This window comes from Paramormyrops kingsleyae, chromosome 7 (assembly GCF_048594095.1).
Source record: "Paramormyrops kingsleyae isolate MSU_618 chromosome 7, PKINGS_0.4, whole genome shotgun sequence".
NCBI lineage: Eukaryota > Metazoa > Chordata > Actinopteri > Osteoglossiformes > Mormyridae > Paramormyrops > Paramormyrops kingsleyae.
In genome coordinates this window covers 32619497-32634443 of record NC_132803.1, presented here as the reverse complement: position 1 = coordinate 32634443, position 14947 = coordinate 32619497, and the positions used below count along the sequence as shown (strand labels likewise).

The window sequence follows — 14947 nt, the reverse complement described above, 5'->3', positions numbered from 1 at the left end:
CTGCCAAACCAACTACAGGATGGATGGGGACCTCAGGCAGGTGTCTCTGGTACCATTGGTCAAAAATGATGGTCACCTGAGACCCACTATCCAATAACGCCTTGCATGGGTGACCATTCACTGTAAGCGCCACAGTAGAAGAGAGTCCAATCAGTCCTTCCGGAATATTCTGCCTGTGCTTTGTCTGCACAGCACTTCTCTTGGTATGGGCACTACGGCTGTTAATTGGGAAGGTTGTGTGTGGGTTACAGCTGTTACAGCCTCAGACGCTCTCCCTTTATTAAGCAGCCTCTGCTGCTGCCTCTTTACCTGCTTTCTCAAAGCAGTAATCTCTGTGTCAGTGCACGCACCCATAGCCTGTGCACTATGGCTCAGTATTAGTGGATTATCTTCCTACGTGACTGCTTGAGGTTTTAACCTGAGAGCTGAAAACTGTGATTTCAACTTTTTAAATACGGACATTAACCTCTGAATATCTGATGTCCCGCTTTCAGTTTCTACTCTAATAGAGGCTCTTCTTACTGATGGAAGTTAACCTAGACTGGGAAGCTGCATATTCTTCCTCAGATCGAATTTCACTTAGCAGCTGCAGGAAACTAGGGGGCTGACCCCTCCTGTCTCTAATTCTAAGATGGAGTAACATCAGTTCTGACTCCACAGTGCCTCTAAAAAGTTGTTCAAGACTTATACTTTTTTCATGCCCGCAGCAATACCCCCTCTCTGTACTACATTAGCTAAAGCGCCCTCCAGTTGTCTCCAGAATTCTGATCATTTTTCACCCTTGTGCTGTTGCGTCAAGTGGAAAGCAAACTACAAGGCATCGCCACACTCAGCGATACCGAATGCATGTTGAAGGGCCTATAAACAATCCGTAGTGCTAGCATTTGGATCCTCCATTCGTGCAGCGTTCACTATTTCCAGCGCCAGCCCCCCTAAACTCAATTCTCCTGTGCTTTTCCCTATCGGTAAAGTCACATTCCTCGACCAGTATACTGGCTTGCTCAATCCAAGTCTCATATTGCTCTTCACCCACTGGAGTAGGTAAGATTCCAGAAAAGGTAGGCAAGCGTATATGCCCTCCACTATCATTGGAGAGCTTAGCGTTTTTTTGCAATAACTCCCCAACAGCATGAATGGACTCAGTGGAGCCACTGTTTGGGGAAGACAAATCAAACATCCCCTGTAGTTTCATGTAAAATCCTTCTCGGTTTTCCAGCTTACTTTATAATTGGCTATGGATGTCCTCCAGACAAAGGCAACACTTCGGGTGGCAGGGCCTCTGCATCTAACCTCTCTTTGCACTCGCAAAGTACCAGAAATCCATTAAGCTGCCTTTTAAACAGCATTATACCTCTCATACACACTCGACCCAAACACTTCACAGTCTGCATTGCCTGCTCAATCTCATCCACCTCGACATCATCGGAGAATTTGGCAACCCTTCGCCCTTGCCCCACCCCATAAGTTTCTCCGTCAGTTCTACTAGCGGCGACACTCGATCATTGGGAGTTTACGTCTAAAATACTAAACTTAAAAAAATTGCAGGACGACACTACAGCAAGCAATTAAGTGCAGGAGAACAAAACAACAAAAACATGTGATCGCCTAAGATCCCAGCGGTGCCTCCAATTATGTAGCACCCTTTCCCCGGATATGGACCCTGGGTAAGTCCCACACCGGCTTGGCGGTTATTATCGCCCTCCTCACCATGCAAAACTCTCTAAGGAACACAATTAACAAACGAACGAATACACACACCCCGAAATTTTAATTAAAACAGAAAAGATATAATAAATCAACCGAAGCGATATATATATATCCTAACCCCAGTGATTACAAATATGAGCATTTTCAAAACACAAAATAAACATGCTGCTCTGTGTCCATGAAATGAGACAGAAAGGGAAAATAACCGTTGCAGGCCTGTTTCGCCGCTCGGGTGCGGTGAGTCGGAGCTCGTTCGGTGCCGGAGGAGCCCCAAGCTTCTCAGCTTCTCCGGTAACTTGGGGCGCTATGCGGGTTATCTGCCTCGGAGCAACTCCTAGGGAATATGCTCTCAGATACGCCGGTCGATCCCCCTTGTCACGTCGCTGGAAACTGTCCATCCCCCGCTCACGCACTCTTCACCTTGCTCCTCCTGTCCCTTTCTCTCTCATCTCCCCCTCTCTCTCTCCCGCAAGTGATTTTTCTTCCCGCCGTTCTTCTTCCCCACTCTCACATGACCAGGGACCAATCAGCTCACTCCGAGCGAAACAAAATTTAACCTTTTAAATTGCGGAGTAACCCAAAATTGCAGAGAAACTTCATAAAGCAAAGGAAACAGATACATACATAAAAAAAAAAGTCTCCATGCAATCTTTCACAGGGTTACATAAATTATCAGCTGGAGAAACAAATATCCTCCCCATACAAGCAAGTAACAGAAAAAATATATATTTATTGATATTAAATGTTCAACACTTGCATGAAACCCCATTTTGACCCCAGTCAGCATTTTAAACAGAGTGATGACATGCAGAATAGCAAGTTTAATGTGGGGTCAACAAAGATAGACAGAGAACATGTAAAAAATGAAAATGGATAAGGGGGAAAAACTGCACAATACAAGCATCGGTGCCAGGTGACAGTAAGTTACAAAGTTAGTCTATGGCATTGTATTGTTAACATCAACATTTGTTCCAAAACAACAGTAGTGTTACGGTGAAAATAGAAATGGCATCAAGGTCCAAAAAAACCTACTTAATGACAGGTTCTTCGCTAGGGGCCCCTACCTAACTTGTGTAAATGACATGTCTAGTTAGCGATCAGGTAGATGAGAAGCAAGCGTCAACAAGCCAGCCAATTGCAATATTAGCAGGTGGATACAACCAAATGCATGGAATAGAACTCTTAGTCAGAATTCACAATAAGCTGACAGCTATTTCGTGCATTTTGTAGAATGGAGTCAACCGCTATCATTAAATTGCATTTACTTCAAATGAGAGTCTCTCTTTTCATGTCCTGAAACAGCAATAGACTAGTTTAAGTGGGAATGCTTGCCACTGATGTACACCTTAGCAATGGACACAGACCTTCTAACCACTGAACCTTATGAGACCTTGCACTCCATTAAAGTAAATGGACTGCATTTATATAGTGCTTTTCTACTCCCACGAGTACTCAAAGTGCTTTACAATACATGCCTCACATTCACCCATCAGTGGCGAAGGCTGCCACGCAAGGCGCCAACCTGCACACCGGGAGCAATTTGGGGTTCAGTGTCTTGCTCAAGGACACTTTGATGGGGTCAGGAGGAACCAGGGCTTGAACCTGCAACCCTCTGGTTACCGAACAATAGCACTACCTCCCGCGCCACCATCTTCCCCGCAGTCTGCACCACCTGAACGTCGGAATCATGCCTTGGTTCAGAGGTGTTGAATGGACTCTGACACTGGAAACACTCCCATCAACAAACAGAGTATCGAAGCCTTCAGCTTTGCAATCTGCCAAGTTAAAGTGAAAATGTGATGTGCTTTTGGCTACGATTAAACCATACTATGGAGCACCATGAAAGCAGTGAGTTTTACCGGGTCTGTTAATGTGCTTGGTGCTGATGACATCGCTGCCACCCTGCGGTCTTCCCCTAAGGGCCTTGTTTTCCTAAACTCCATGTCATCATTTCATAGCCGTGTCACGACTTTCTTGGGGATCCGAGATTTGAAAACCAAGAAGTCCAGTTATTTTCTCTTTATACCTTTATCAGACATCACTCCACCTTAACATGGTTGACAATGTTCTCTGGATCCTCATATTGGCCAACAGCTTTTCCAGACCTAATAGATTCATATTAAGCTTCATTGGCAGGGGTGCGATTTATTTGTCTTACATGCACTTACACTTCATGTAAATTTGCCTAATGAATAAAGTCAACTGCCACATACTCAATAGACTTGCTTTAGAATTGAACACCAATAAAACTGTTTAGCCAAAAATCTACAAATATGGCACCAATAGAGCAATCTGGGGGTGTAGAAAAGCCAGCTCACCTCCTGGTTTATCCGCCACCTGTCATCAAACCCGCCACGTCATCCACGTGTAAGATGTTACACTTTGTTACACTGACTTTCAGAAGTGTACCGTCCGACTGTTGCATCACTTGTTTACGCCGCATTTCCGACAGGCACCCATTGCCTGTTGCATCAGCACTGATTTGTGCCCATCATTACAGTTTCTTGGTGTTTTCCACCAGCTGATTAATTTTCATTATCATTCATTTGTCTCACAGTGTCCATTCAGTGCCAGGTAACAATACAAGCTCCAGGTGGGTCTTACAACAATGTTTTGTAGTTCAAGAACCTGCACCCTCCATTGCAAAGAAGAAGGAACCTAAGACCAGTCCACCAGCAGGCAATTTCCACTCGTCTCTCCCACTGACCTCCATGGCCTGGCCGCAGTTCCGGTGGTGCTTGGCCACACTGTACGTCGTCCTTTTCTCTCGTCTTTGGTCGTGACTCAGCGCAAAACTTACAACGAAGGCTGACGACAGACTGACTGTGACATCCATACACTGCCATCGTGCTCACGGGTAAGACCAGTCTGATTTCACCATGTAGAGAGCTGGCCTCTATCTGTGTACTGGTATCATACCACAACTACAATTAACGCTATTAATTTCAGGAATGATAATGCAATTAACACTGCAATTTGGGAATGATTTACAGGTACAATAAAACTGAGAGATTCTAATTTAATTGCTCCATCATTTACAAAAAAGAAATAAAATGAAAAATTGAGCATTGTACATTAGTAGTTAAACTCATAGGGAATAGTTTCATGCACATTAATACTGTTTATCATTTTACTTTTTTTTTTTTTATACTAGATTTATATATAGGCCTATTTCAACACAGGTGTATGTTCCAGCTGTAATTAATTATACAGGCATTGTTCAGTTGGGGACTGAATTCTTTTAATCTTATTTGCCATAAAATGACATTTATAAATTGATTCCATAGTTTTGGGTTGTATTGTACTGGTAAGAAAGCTAAAAATAAACGTATTTTATTTATTCGAATTAAATCATTTCTATCAATGCATATCAATTTGCATACTAAAAAGAATATATATATAAAAAAAAAACAATTAAAACACTCGCTAAAACGCGAAGGTTGACAGAGTACTGTGTATTCCATTTATACGTGTCTTAAAATTATTATATAATAATGAATAAACAGTGAATGAGATAAAAAATAAACTTCTAATTTGTAAATTTGATTTTCCCCGCAACCATATATTGTATATGCGACTATACATGGATGAATGGACTAACAATTGCACCTTGAAATGCAGTCGGAAAAAGACGTCATTTCATGCTCGGCTTTGGCTCAGACTTTTCTTTCCACTTTTAATAAAAAATCATGCTAATCATGGACATGTAGTAAAACTAGACCCAATATTAATGCCGTGGGAGAGAGCAAATATTTATTATTCTATAACAGGCCAATGCATAAACAAATTCATATTTAAACTGGATGCCGTATGTTTGATTTTGGATAAATTTGAAAGGCTGACTTCTTATAAAATTTACCTGGATGGAAATTTTATAAACGGCGATCACACAGAAATTTATCGTAATTTGCATACGCATGCACATGGATAGGACATTAAGGTACTGTAGGCGCATGAATGAAGAGATTAGCATTGACTTTTGGCAGAAAAGTGCTTGGTGAATTAATTTTAAGAAAGCCCTAAATGCAGCAAAACTGGGCATTAAATGTGACAGTTTGTATATAACACCAGATACGACATGATCAAAAGTTTGCTGCACCAAATCTCGTTAAGTAACACGCATATGAATCAGTTATTACAAATGCATGACTCTTCCTACAAAGGATTATGAAAAATGACCAGAAAAAGTGTAGATCGCAAGGCTTTACTGTATATTCGGTAATGGAAGCTGGATGGAGAGAAACCGAAAAGTATTATGCTTAGGCTACTTGTAACGAGTCGTGTTATTCGTGTTAATTTGCAGTCAGCAGCTGGCATTTGTGTCCATCCTGAAGGATGGACTTTAAAGCATTATGCGAAGTCTTCCGAGTCCAACAGAATTTATTTTCTCGCAGACTCGTCCATCTCTAGACTTACGATGGCATTTTAATAAAGTGAAATTTAATAATATAGCCCAATAAATATATATATGGGGCTTTGGATAACTAAATGAGGAAAAGATAAATATACGTACAATGTCGAGCTTAATACGAAGGACGTAAAACAGAATTGACCCAGTCTATGATTTATATGAACGCAATTAAGGGATATTCATTCAGAAGGATATTTAAAATATACTTTTAAGAAAAACTGAGAGGCTGTTTTTTCGTGTATGGAAATGAAAAAGACTCAGTTTGGATACAATGCGTCTAATGCACAAATCACTGGTACTAGACAGATGGTTGTTTCGACTTTGAACTTTTCTAGCTCCTAGCCACTTTCGTGTGTCTCTTTCAAACCACACAACATGAACTGGGACCTTTATCCTAAATAGGCATGGGAGACGCAAAACTTTTCAAAAATCAATTTTTTTTCCGGAAATATTACATAGCACCCGGAGGCTCCTTTTTCACGTTTAGGATGCTAATACTTTGCCAATTTTAAGGGGAAAAGCAGTTTGAAAATGTTAACATTATAAAAATATTAAACTTTATATCAATTTAAAATCAGAAAAAAATATTATTCAATAATGTTTCATACCGGCAGCCAGACGACATGCAGACGACATGCATAGCAAAGCACCCACCTCTCAAAATATGGTAACTTCATTGTTTGTACCTCCGAAAATGTCCAGTGATAAAAAGCTATTATCGTTCTTAATCCACAAAAGATAATTTGTGCAAAAAAATGCAAAAACTACAACTAGATAATGTTCCATTCACACCTTGCAGTTTAGGGAAAAAGAGTGGGATTAGGGTTAAAAAATAAAAATAAATAAAAAATATAAGTCAATATGGGCAAACTTCTAATGTTTTTACTTAACACAACTCCTTGTGTTTTATTGCCTACTTAAATTTGCCCAGCAGATCAATCTTTCAGTCTCCACAAAAAACAACGTAACGCGCTGGCAACCTGGCAAGTTTCACGGCCAACACCGGTGATATACCAGACAAAAGTATATTGGTTATCGATCAAATTTTCCGATGCAGAAATATGGAGATGCAATCAAAAAAAGTTGTTCTTGCCCCACTCTAAATATCAGGGATACACTGGTTGCTGTCAGGGACTCGGGTGGGTCTGGTATGGGGTGGAGCAACATGCAGGCTGGGAAGAAGGTGGATGAACCACTTGTGGCTCAGGGAACACAGGGGTTTATTAACAATAGAGACCTCAATGGGGTCATAAAGCAAAATAGGAAAAATAAAGACTAATTACAAAAAGTTCGGGGGGGTGGAGGGGTATTCCACGAAGCAGGATTAAGGGAAAGTCTCGCTTATTTCGATGTCTGTCTTATTTAAGTGAGAGTTCCGTTCCATCAACGTGTCTTAAATGAATCCCCCATTGAGTTACCATGGTAATTTACACCTGCGAACAAGTCTGCTCCGGACCAAGGGTGCACTTCCCAAAACCATAGTTGCTAACTTGCGTGGTTCGAACTATGTAAGTACGACGCAGGTGTTTCCCGAAACCATAGGTAATTCAGTGGGGATTAATTTATAAGACACGTTGATGGAACGGAACTCTCACTTAATTAAGACTGACTTGTCGAAATAAATCAGACTTTCCCTTAAGCCTGCTTCATGGAATACCCACCAGGATGACAGAATAAAGCAAGAGTATCTAAATCTACAGGCTGAGTTAAAAAATGACATTAGACGAGCTAAAAGGAATGTCGAAAGGAAGATTGCACTGGAGGCTAAGGATGACGTTAAAAGTTTCTTCCAGTATTTTAACTCTAAAAGAGCTCTAAAAGCTGAAATTTCTAATCTGCAGGATAGTAAGGGTCTTTTAATTGAAAACAACATTGATATAGTAAATGAGTTCAATGATAGTTTTGCACGGGTATTCACTGTTGAGGACACTAGTAACTTACCAGTTCTTATTACTAATCCGACATCGTCTATAACTAATATATATATAACTGAAGCTGATGTTTTGCAAAGCCTAGCTAAGCTCAAAATAAATAAATCACAGGGCCCTGATGGCATCTTACCTATAGTGTTAAAAGAGATGAGGGATATTATTTGCCGACCCTTAACTTTACTGTTTCAAAAATCCATATCTGAAGGTGTGGTACCTTCTGATTAGAAGCATGCCAACATAACGCCCATTTTCAAAAAACGGGATAGAAGTAATTTGTCAAACTATAAGCCAATCAGTCTAACTTGTATAACTGGTAAAGTTATGGAGGCTATAATCAAAGAGAAAATGGTAGATTACCTGGACTCAAATAACATTTTGAGGGATAGCCAACATGGATTTAGGAGAGGTAGATCCTGTTTAACAAATCTGTTGGAGTTTTTTGGGGAAGCTACTCAGGAAGTTGATGATAAGGCCTATGATGTCATCTACTTAGATTTCCAAAAGGCTTTTGATGTTGTCCCCCACAAGAGGCTCTTACTTAAACTGAAAGCGACAGGTATTTTAGGAACTGTAGCGACCTGGATTGATAACTGGTTAACAGATAGGAAGCAGCGAGTGGTTATAAGAGGCACAATGTCACAGTGGGCCTGCGTTCATAGTGGGGTACCGCAGGGTTCAATTTTAGGACCACTATTGTTCCTAATTTACATAAATGATATAGACACCAATATATACAGTAAACTGGTGAAATTTGCAGATGACACCATGGTGGGTGGTGTAGCAGATACTGAACTAGCGGCTCAGCAGCTACAGCGGGATCTTGATTTAATTAGTGACTGGGCCGATACCTGGCAGATGAAATTTAACATAGACAAATGTAAGGTACTCCATGTAGGGAGCAGAAATATAAAGTACAGGTATTTTATGGGACCTACTGAAATAAAGGTAGCTGATTATGAGAAAGACCTTGGTGTGTATGTTGATCCTTCCATGTCTCATTCTCGCCAGTGCGGGGAAGCAATAAAAAAGGCCAATAGGATGTTGGGGTATATCTCCAGGTGTGTGGAGTTTAAGTCAAGGGAGGTAATGCTAAGATTATACAATTCCTTGGTGAGACCTCACCTAGAATATTGTGTGCAGGTTTGGTCATCATATCTTAAAATGGACATTGCGGCCTTAGAAAAGGTGCAGCGTAGGGCCACAAGAATGATTCCTGGTCTTAGATGAATGTCATACGAGGAAAGGTTAGTTGAGCTAAATCTGTTCAGCCTCAAGCAAAGGAGACTGAGGGGGGACATGATCCAGGTCTATAAGATTCTAACAAGTTTGGATGCTGTTCAACCAAATAGTTACTTCAGCATTAGTTCAAATACAAGAACTCGTGGCCATAGGTTGAAATTAGAGGAAGAACATTTCAAACTGAATTTAAGGAAGCACTTCTTTACACAGCGTGTAGTCAGAGTATGGAATAGTCTTCCTGATAACGTAGTGCAAGCTGAATCCTTGGGTTCCTTTAAATCAGAGCTAGATAAGATTTTAACAACTCTGAGCTATTAGTTAAGTTCTCCCCAAGTGAGCTTGATGGGCCGAATGGCCTCCTCTCGTTTGTATAGTTCTTATGTTCTTAAACACTAAAGACAACAGGGAGGACAGGATGGCCAGCGACACCTGCTGGCCAAACAGGGAGAAGACAGTGAGACAAGTTTCATAATTCATCACTCCCCAGGTACTTTCTTGGGAAGCAAGTTAGCAATACCACTCTTTCCAGATTCACAAGTATGATCTTTGCATTCTTGGTCTAGACTGGTGTAGGGACTAAAAGGGGTTCCTCCAAGGAATTACTATTGGGCCCAGTTCCTGTGGTGTGAATACGACAAAAGGTTCTGGTTCCTGAAAAAAAGTTCCTGTGGTGTGAAAGCACCCCAAAGGTAGGCGAGTACCTGGAAGTGCAGTACGTTTATTACTCTGATCCAATAATGGACATTTGCTAATCTGTTTATCACTAGCAGTAACAGCTGGAAAAAATACTGTACCTAATATTAATTCAGATTTTTTTTCTCCCTTTTGTATTAACAGACTATCTGTTTCTAACCTTACCTGAGAAATTATCCAAGGAAGCTTCCTCACAGCTGCTCAGCATGGAAATTCACTACATCAACAACTCTGTTATACTTATAAATAAATGGTTCAATGCCTCAGGTCGGGAAGTGACCATATTTAAGCAGTGCGAACACATGCCTGCCATCATCCTTTTTTATTTGGGCTTGCAGTTTGTTAACATGTTCTTGGGAATCCCAGCCAACTTGATGGTTTTGTGGCTTCTGCACAAAAACAAAGCGGACTCCTCGACCTCAGACATCTTTATTTGGCACCTGGCTGTTCTGGACACCCTCTTCTGCCTCATCCTGCCGCTGGAATTGGCCAACATCATGTACCTGACGAGCAGCAGCCCCTGGTACGTGCTACGCTTCTTCTACGGCATCAAAGACTCATCCCCATTCTTCCTCTCCTGCATCTGCTTGGACCGCTACATGGCGGTGGTGCATCCCATTACCTTTGCGGCGCTGAAGGACCGCCAGCACCGGTCAGTGTGCGCCGCGGTTGTGTGGGTCCTCACACTGGCTTACGCGGCAGCCAAGTGTGTGGGAACCATCGTAAAATTCGAGAAGGCTTTCACTGTCATGATCCTGGCCACCTTCGCCGTCATGCTGTTCTGCAACCTCTCCATACTCTTCACCCTCCGGCACTCTGGACCGGTTCGAGACGTGATGCACCCAGTCAAGAAGAAAGCCTTCAAGATGGTCCTCATCATCCTGACCATCATCATTTTCAACTATTTGCCTCCTGTGGCGCTCTTTCCATTTCAGGAGTACTTCTCTCACGATGTCTTCCACTGTTACATCCACTACATTGCCTTTGGATTCATGGATATCAGCAGCACCATCCAGCCCATGCTGTACCTGTCAAAGGAGAAGCTGTCTTGCTCACCCAGGTGCTGCTGCAAAAGGTGCTTTGACCAGGAGATGCATGAAGTCTCAACATAAAACAGCAAAGGTTTTTGGTTTATGTCTAGCTTAAGTTTTTTCCGTAAGTACTGTTTTTTTATGTTACAAACCTCAAAGTTATTATGTAGCTACAAACAACCTCCCAGATTTGCATCTTTATTATGTTAGATGCGTAAATTATCCTTGTCATCCTCGCACAAAGTGCAGATGGCTTCAATACTTGAGGTAAAAGAAAAACTGTACATTTGACAGGTTCATTTTGGAATTCCGGGTCTCTGTGTTCTTCATAAACAAACAGCTTTCATTACTTGTCAACTATTTTAAGAACAGGTAACATTAAATAAATTATACTTTGAATGTTTTTCTGATGCACTTGCTGGTCCTTGAATAGTCTTATTAGGTCTTTACTTTGTTAATACAGTGGTACCTCAGTTCTCAAACTCATTAGAACTCGAATTTCTTAAAAGTCGAACCAACCAGTTCGAAAAAAAAATGACCTAGAGCTCGATCTGATGCCTTGTCCACACGTACATGGGTATTTTTTAAAATGGTGTTTTTCCTCCTCCGTTTTAAAAAAAATCGTCGTCCACACGAACATTGTTTTCTAAAATATTTCCATCCACATGAAACCGCTAAAATGTGCTGTCAAGAGCATGCCAAACCAACAGGCGGCATTATAACTCTAACCATGCATACTGCTGTGTTAGCCAATCAGATGCCTAATTGCCAGTCCTGTTAAGCTGAAAACCATGGCGCACATTCCGACGCCTGTGTTGATCAATATAATGCGAGAGTGACTCAACATTTATCTGTACACATGTAAGAAGTCCTGTCAGCAAGGTTAGCACAAGCACTATTTTGGCTAAGTCCGCCATTGCTCAAACTCGCCTAATGTATACAGCAAAAAGCGCATGCTCTGACGTTAAACAAAGTGGACAACGCCGCACAATCTGACGATTCGAGCCAAAAACTCTGTTTTCCCTGTCTACATGTCGACGCTGAAAACTGAGTTTCTTAAAATCTTCACCCTGGGTGGAGTTTTGCAAAAGCTCCGTTTTCAGTGACCTAAAATGCCGTTTACATTTAGACAATGATAGAGAATAACAGTAATTATTATTATATAATAAAATACATTTAAAAATAAAGATTTGTTATTCATTATTTTAATATTAATAATAAACCATTAATACATTTAATTATAATAATATCGTTGTGCCGAGCGGGGAGGGAACAGAGACAAAGGCGCCGACGTCAGGGTATCGGGGTTTAATTACAGGTAAGGCAGGCAAAACGCAGATAGACAATACAATGACCAGACTGGGGAAACAAACTGAAACGCGGAATAAATACAGAGGACTAATGACAACAACCAGAAACAGCTGATCACATGGGTATTCCACACTGGGTTAACGAGGGGGCGTGGCACACGGAAGGAGCGGACGATCGGGGCAGGACACATTGTTTGGATACATTTATTTTCTTACTTTACAAATTACTGTTTTGATAAATGTGCTTAGATGTGTTTAGTACAGTATACGCTCTTCTTGTTTTATCCGGTTCATTTTGTGTTTAAATGCTATTATTTAGGTGTAATTTTTTGGGGCCGGGAACCAATTAATTGTTTTTCCATTATTTCTTATGGAGAAAATTCGATCAGAACTCAAACGTTACCCATGCCTCAACTGCTCGCCCACTTTTTGCACCTTAGTCATATACGCAGTCCATATTACATTAGGGCCTTGGGGGTGCGGGGAGGGGGATGGGGGACTCTGCCATCTGCCAGTGGTGGGGCCCTCATACCCGAACTGCACCCACTAATTTTAATGCATAGTAGACATAAACACACAACTCTCTCACACATGTACATGCACACTTCACACCAACATGGGTCAGGGAGGGGATGGGGGCTGAGGGGCCCCCCCTAACTCTCTGTCTCTGGCCCTGTGCTGGTGGGGTGGCCCGCCGGGGGGAAGACCCATCATGGGGGGGTTCGGGTGGCCCTGGCGGGTATGGGCGGTCTCCTCTCTTGGGCCGCGGGCCGGGTGGTGCTTGGCTCTGCTGCGCCGTGGTGGGGCCCTGGCGGGCGGTCCGGGGAATCTTGGGACGCTCTGGGCCCTGCTAGGCGGATTGGGGGGTTCGGTCTGGGCTGGGCGGGGTGTCTGCCGCTCCCCGGTCGCCGCGGGTCCGCTCCCGGGTGGGGGGGGGGCTCTTTGTATGGGCCCCCCTTGGATCATCCTGCAGTGTTGGGGGGGAGGCGTGCCGGGTCGCTGCGGTGGGCGGCGGCCCGTCCTCCCGGGGGACGGGCTGGGGGGGCTGGGGCTCCCCCGGTGTGTGGGGGGCCGTCCGCCGGGGGGTGGGGGGGGTGGTCCCGGTGGGTGGGGCCCTTCGGCCCTGGACCCGCCTGCCCCGGTGGGTTGGTTGCGGGTGGGGCTGGGGGGCTCGCCGCCCGTCCTCCCTCTGCGGGCCTCCCTGTGCGGGGGTTGGCGCCCCCTTAGTCCCTCGCGGGCTCCCTCTCGGGTTGGGCGGGTGGTTGTCTCTGGGATGCGTGGCTGTGGGCCCTTGTGCCGGGGGGGCAGTAGGGTGGCTTCGGTTGCCTGGTTCTCCTGCCTTCGCCTTGGGCCTGGGGGGGGGGGGGTGCTGCCGCCTCCCCTGACGGCATTAAATGCCAGCACATCCAATGACAAATCAGGTCACACCTACACTTGCACATGCATACAAGACTGGTTGAGCGTATGTTTTTTAGGGTATGTTATAGATTTAGGAATTGAAATATACATATATAACGGTACGATTACGTGTGTGTATGCTACATATATATAATACCGATTTGTATTCATTATTATTAGTATCACTGATGTTGTTATAATTCTTGTTGTTTGATGAGTGTTATGTTTCTTATGGTTGTTTGTATTCTGTATTCCCCTATACTTCATCTTTTTTCCATCCCGCCTACATTATTAGTGTTATTATTTCTGTATACCTTTTTTTTTTTTTTTTTTCCTTTTCTCTCTCCCCCTCTCCCCATGGTGATTGATGTCTGTTATTGTTACGCTGTTGTTTTTGTACCCCCCCTGTTTTTCTCCTTTTCCACGGTACTGGTGAGTTCGGAGCGGCCACAATCTTTACTCTTGAATGTAATGTAAAATAAAGTTGTCCTCCGAAGAGGGGGGGTGGTGGTGGGCAATAAAAAAAAAAAAAAAAAAAAAAAAAAAGAACTCAAACGTTTTAGGATTAGATCTGGAGTTCTGAACGGATTAAGTTTGAGTTCTGAGGAACCACTGTAGTTATATGTGCAGTTGTGTAGCCATTGGATAGCTCCTGCTCCAAAACTGCTTATATTTGTACCTGGACATTCACTGGAAGCTCAGCTTAACTGTGCTTATGGCAAATTGACTCCTAGCTGTGCATGTCTGTTAAATTAGTAAATATAATGTGTGACGCATGGTTCATGCTGGGTTCCATTTGAACTTGCAACTTGGAAATTCCAAGTTCCTAGTTGGAAATTTCAAATAGAACGCCCCCTGAAGTCGGAATTCTGACTCATCAAGTCAGAGGAATCTACCCAACCCCGACCTCAGAATTCAAGATGGCTGCGCCCTTTATCAACAGAAGTTAAAGTGTAGTTTTTTACTGTTCATTAGCACTTGTGTTTTATTTGTGGCTCATTAAATCAGTCAAACACACTGTACTGTCCAACCACTATCTGTGGTCGAGCTGCTATCATGTTTTTATGTGCAAAATACCACGTAATGTGTTGTTATCAACTGATATTGCTAACAATGGCTAACAATTAATTGGGCTAGAACTGGAACCTGTTTCAGAAAGCAGAAAGCTATTCTACAAAGCAGGGGGGTATTCCAATGTAGCAGGATTAAGGGAAAGTCTGACTTATT

General features: G+C 42.7%; 1 protein-coding gene across 1 annotated transcript; it reads left to right on the top strand.

Moving 5' to 3' along the window:
• Positions 1-9943: 9943 nt before the first annotated feature.
• On the top strand, positions 9944-11093 carry LOC111847436 (hydroxycarboxylic acid receptor 2-like). Its single transcript, XM_023818600.2, has 2 exons — positions 9944-9977; positions 10126-11093. Exon 2 carries the CDS (start codon positions 10188-10190, stop codon positions 11091-11093), a length of 906 nt encoding a protein of 301 aa, XP_023674368.2. The 5' UTR covers positions 9944-9977; positions 10126-10187.
• Positions 11094-14947: the final 3854 nt, after the last annotated feature.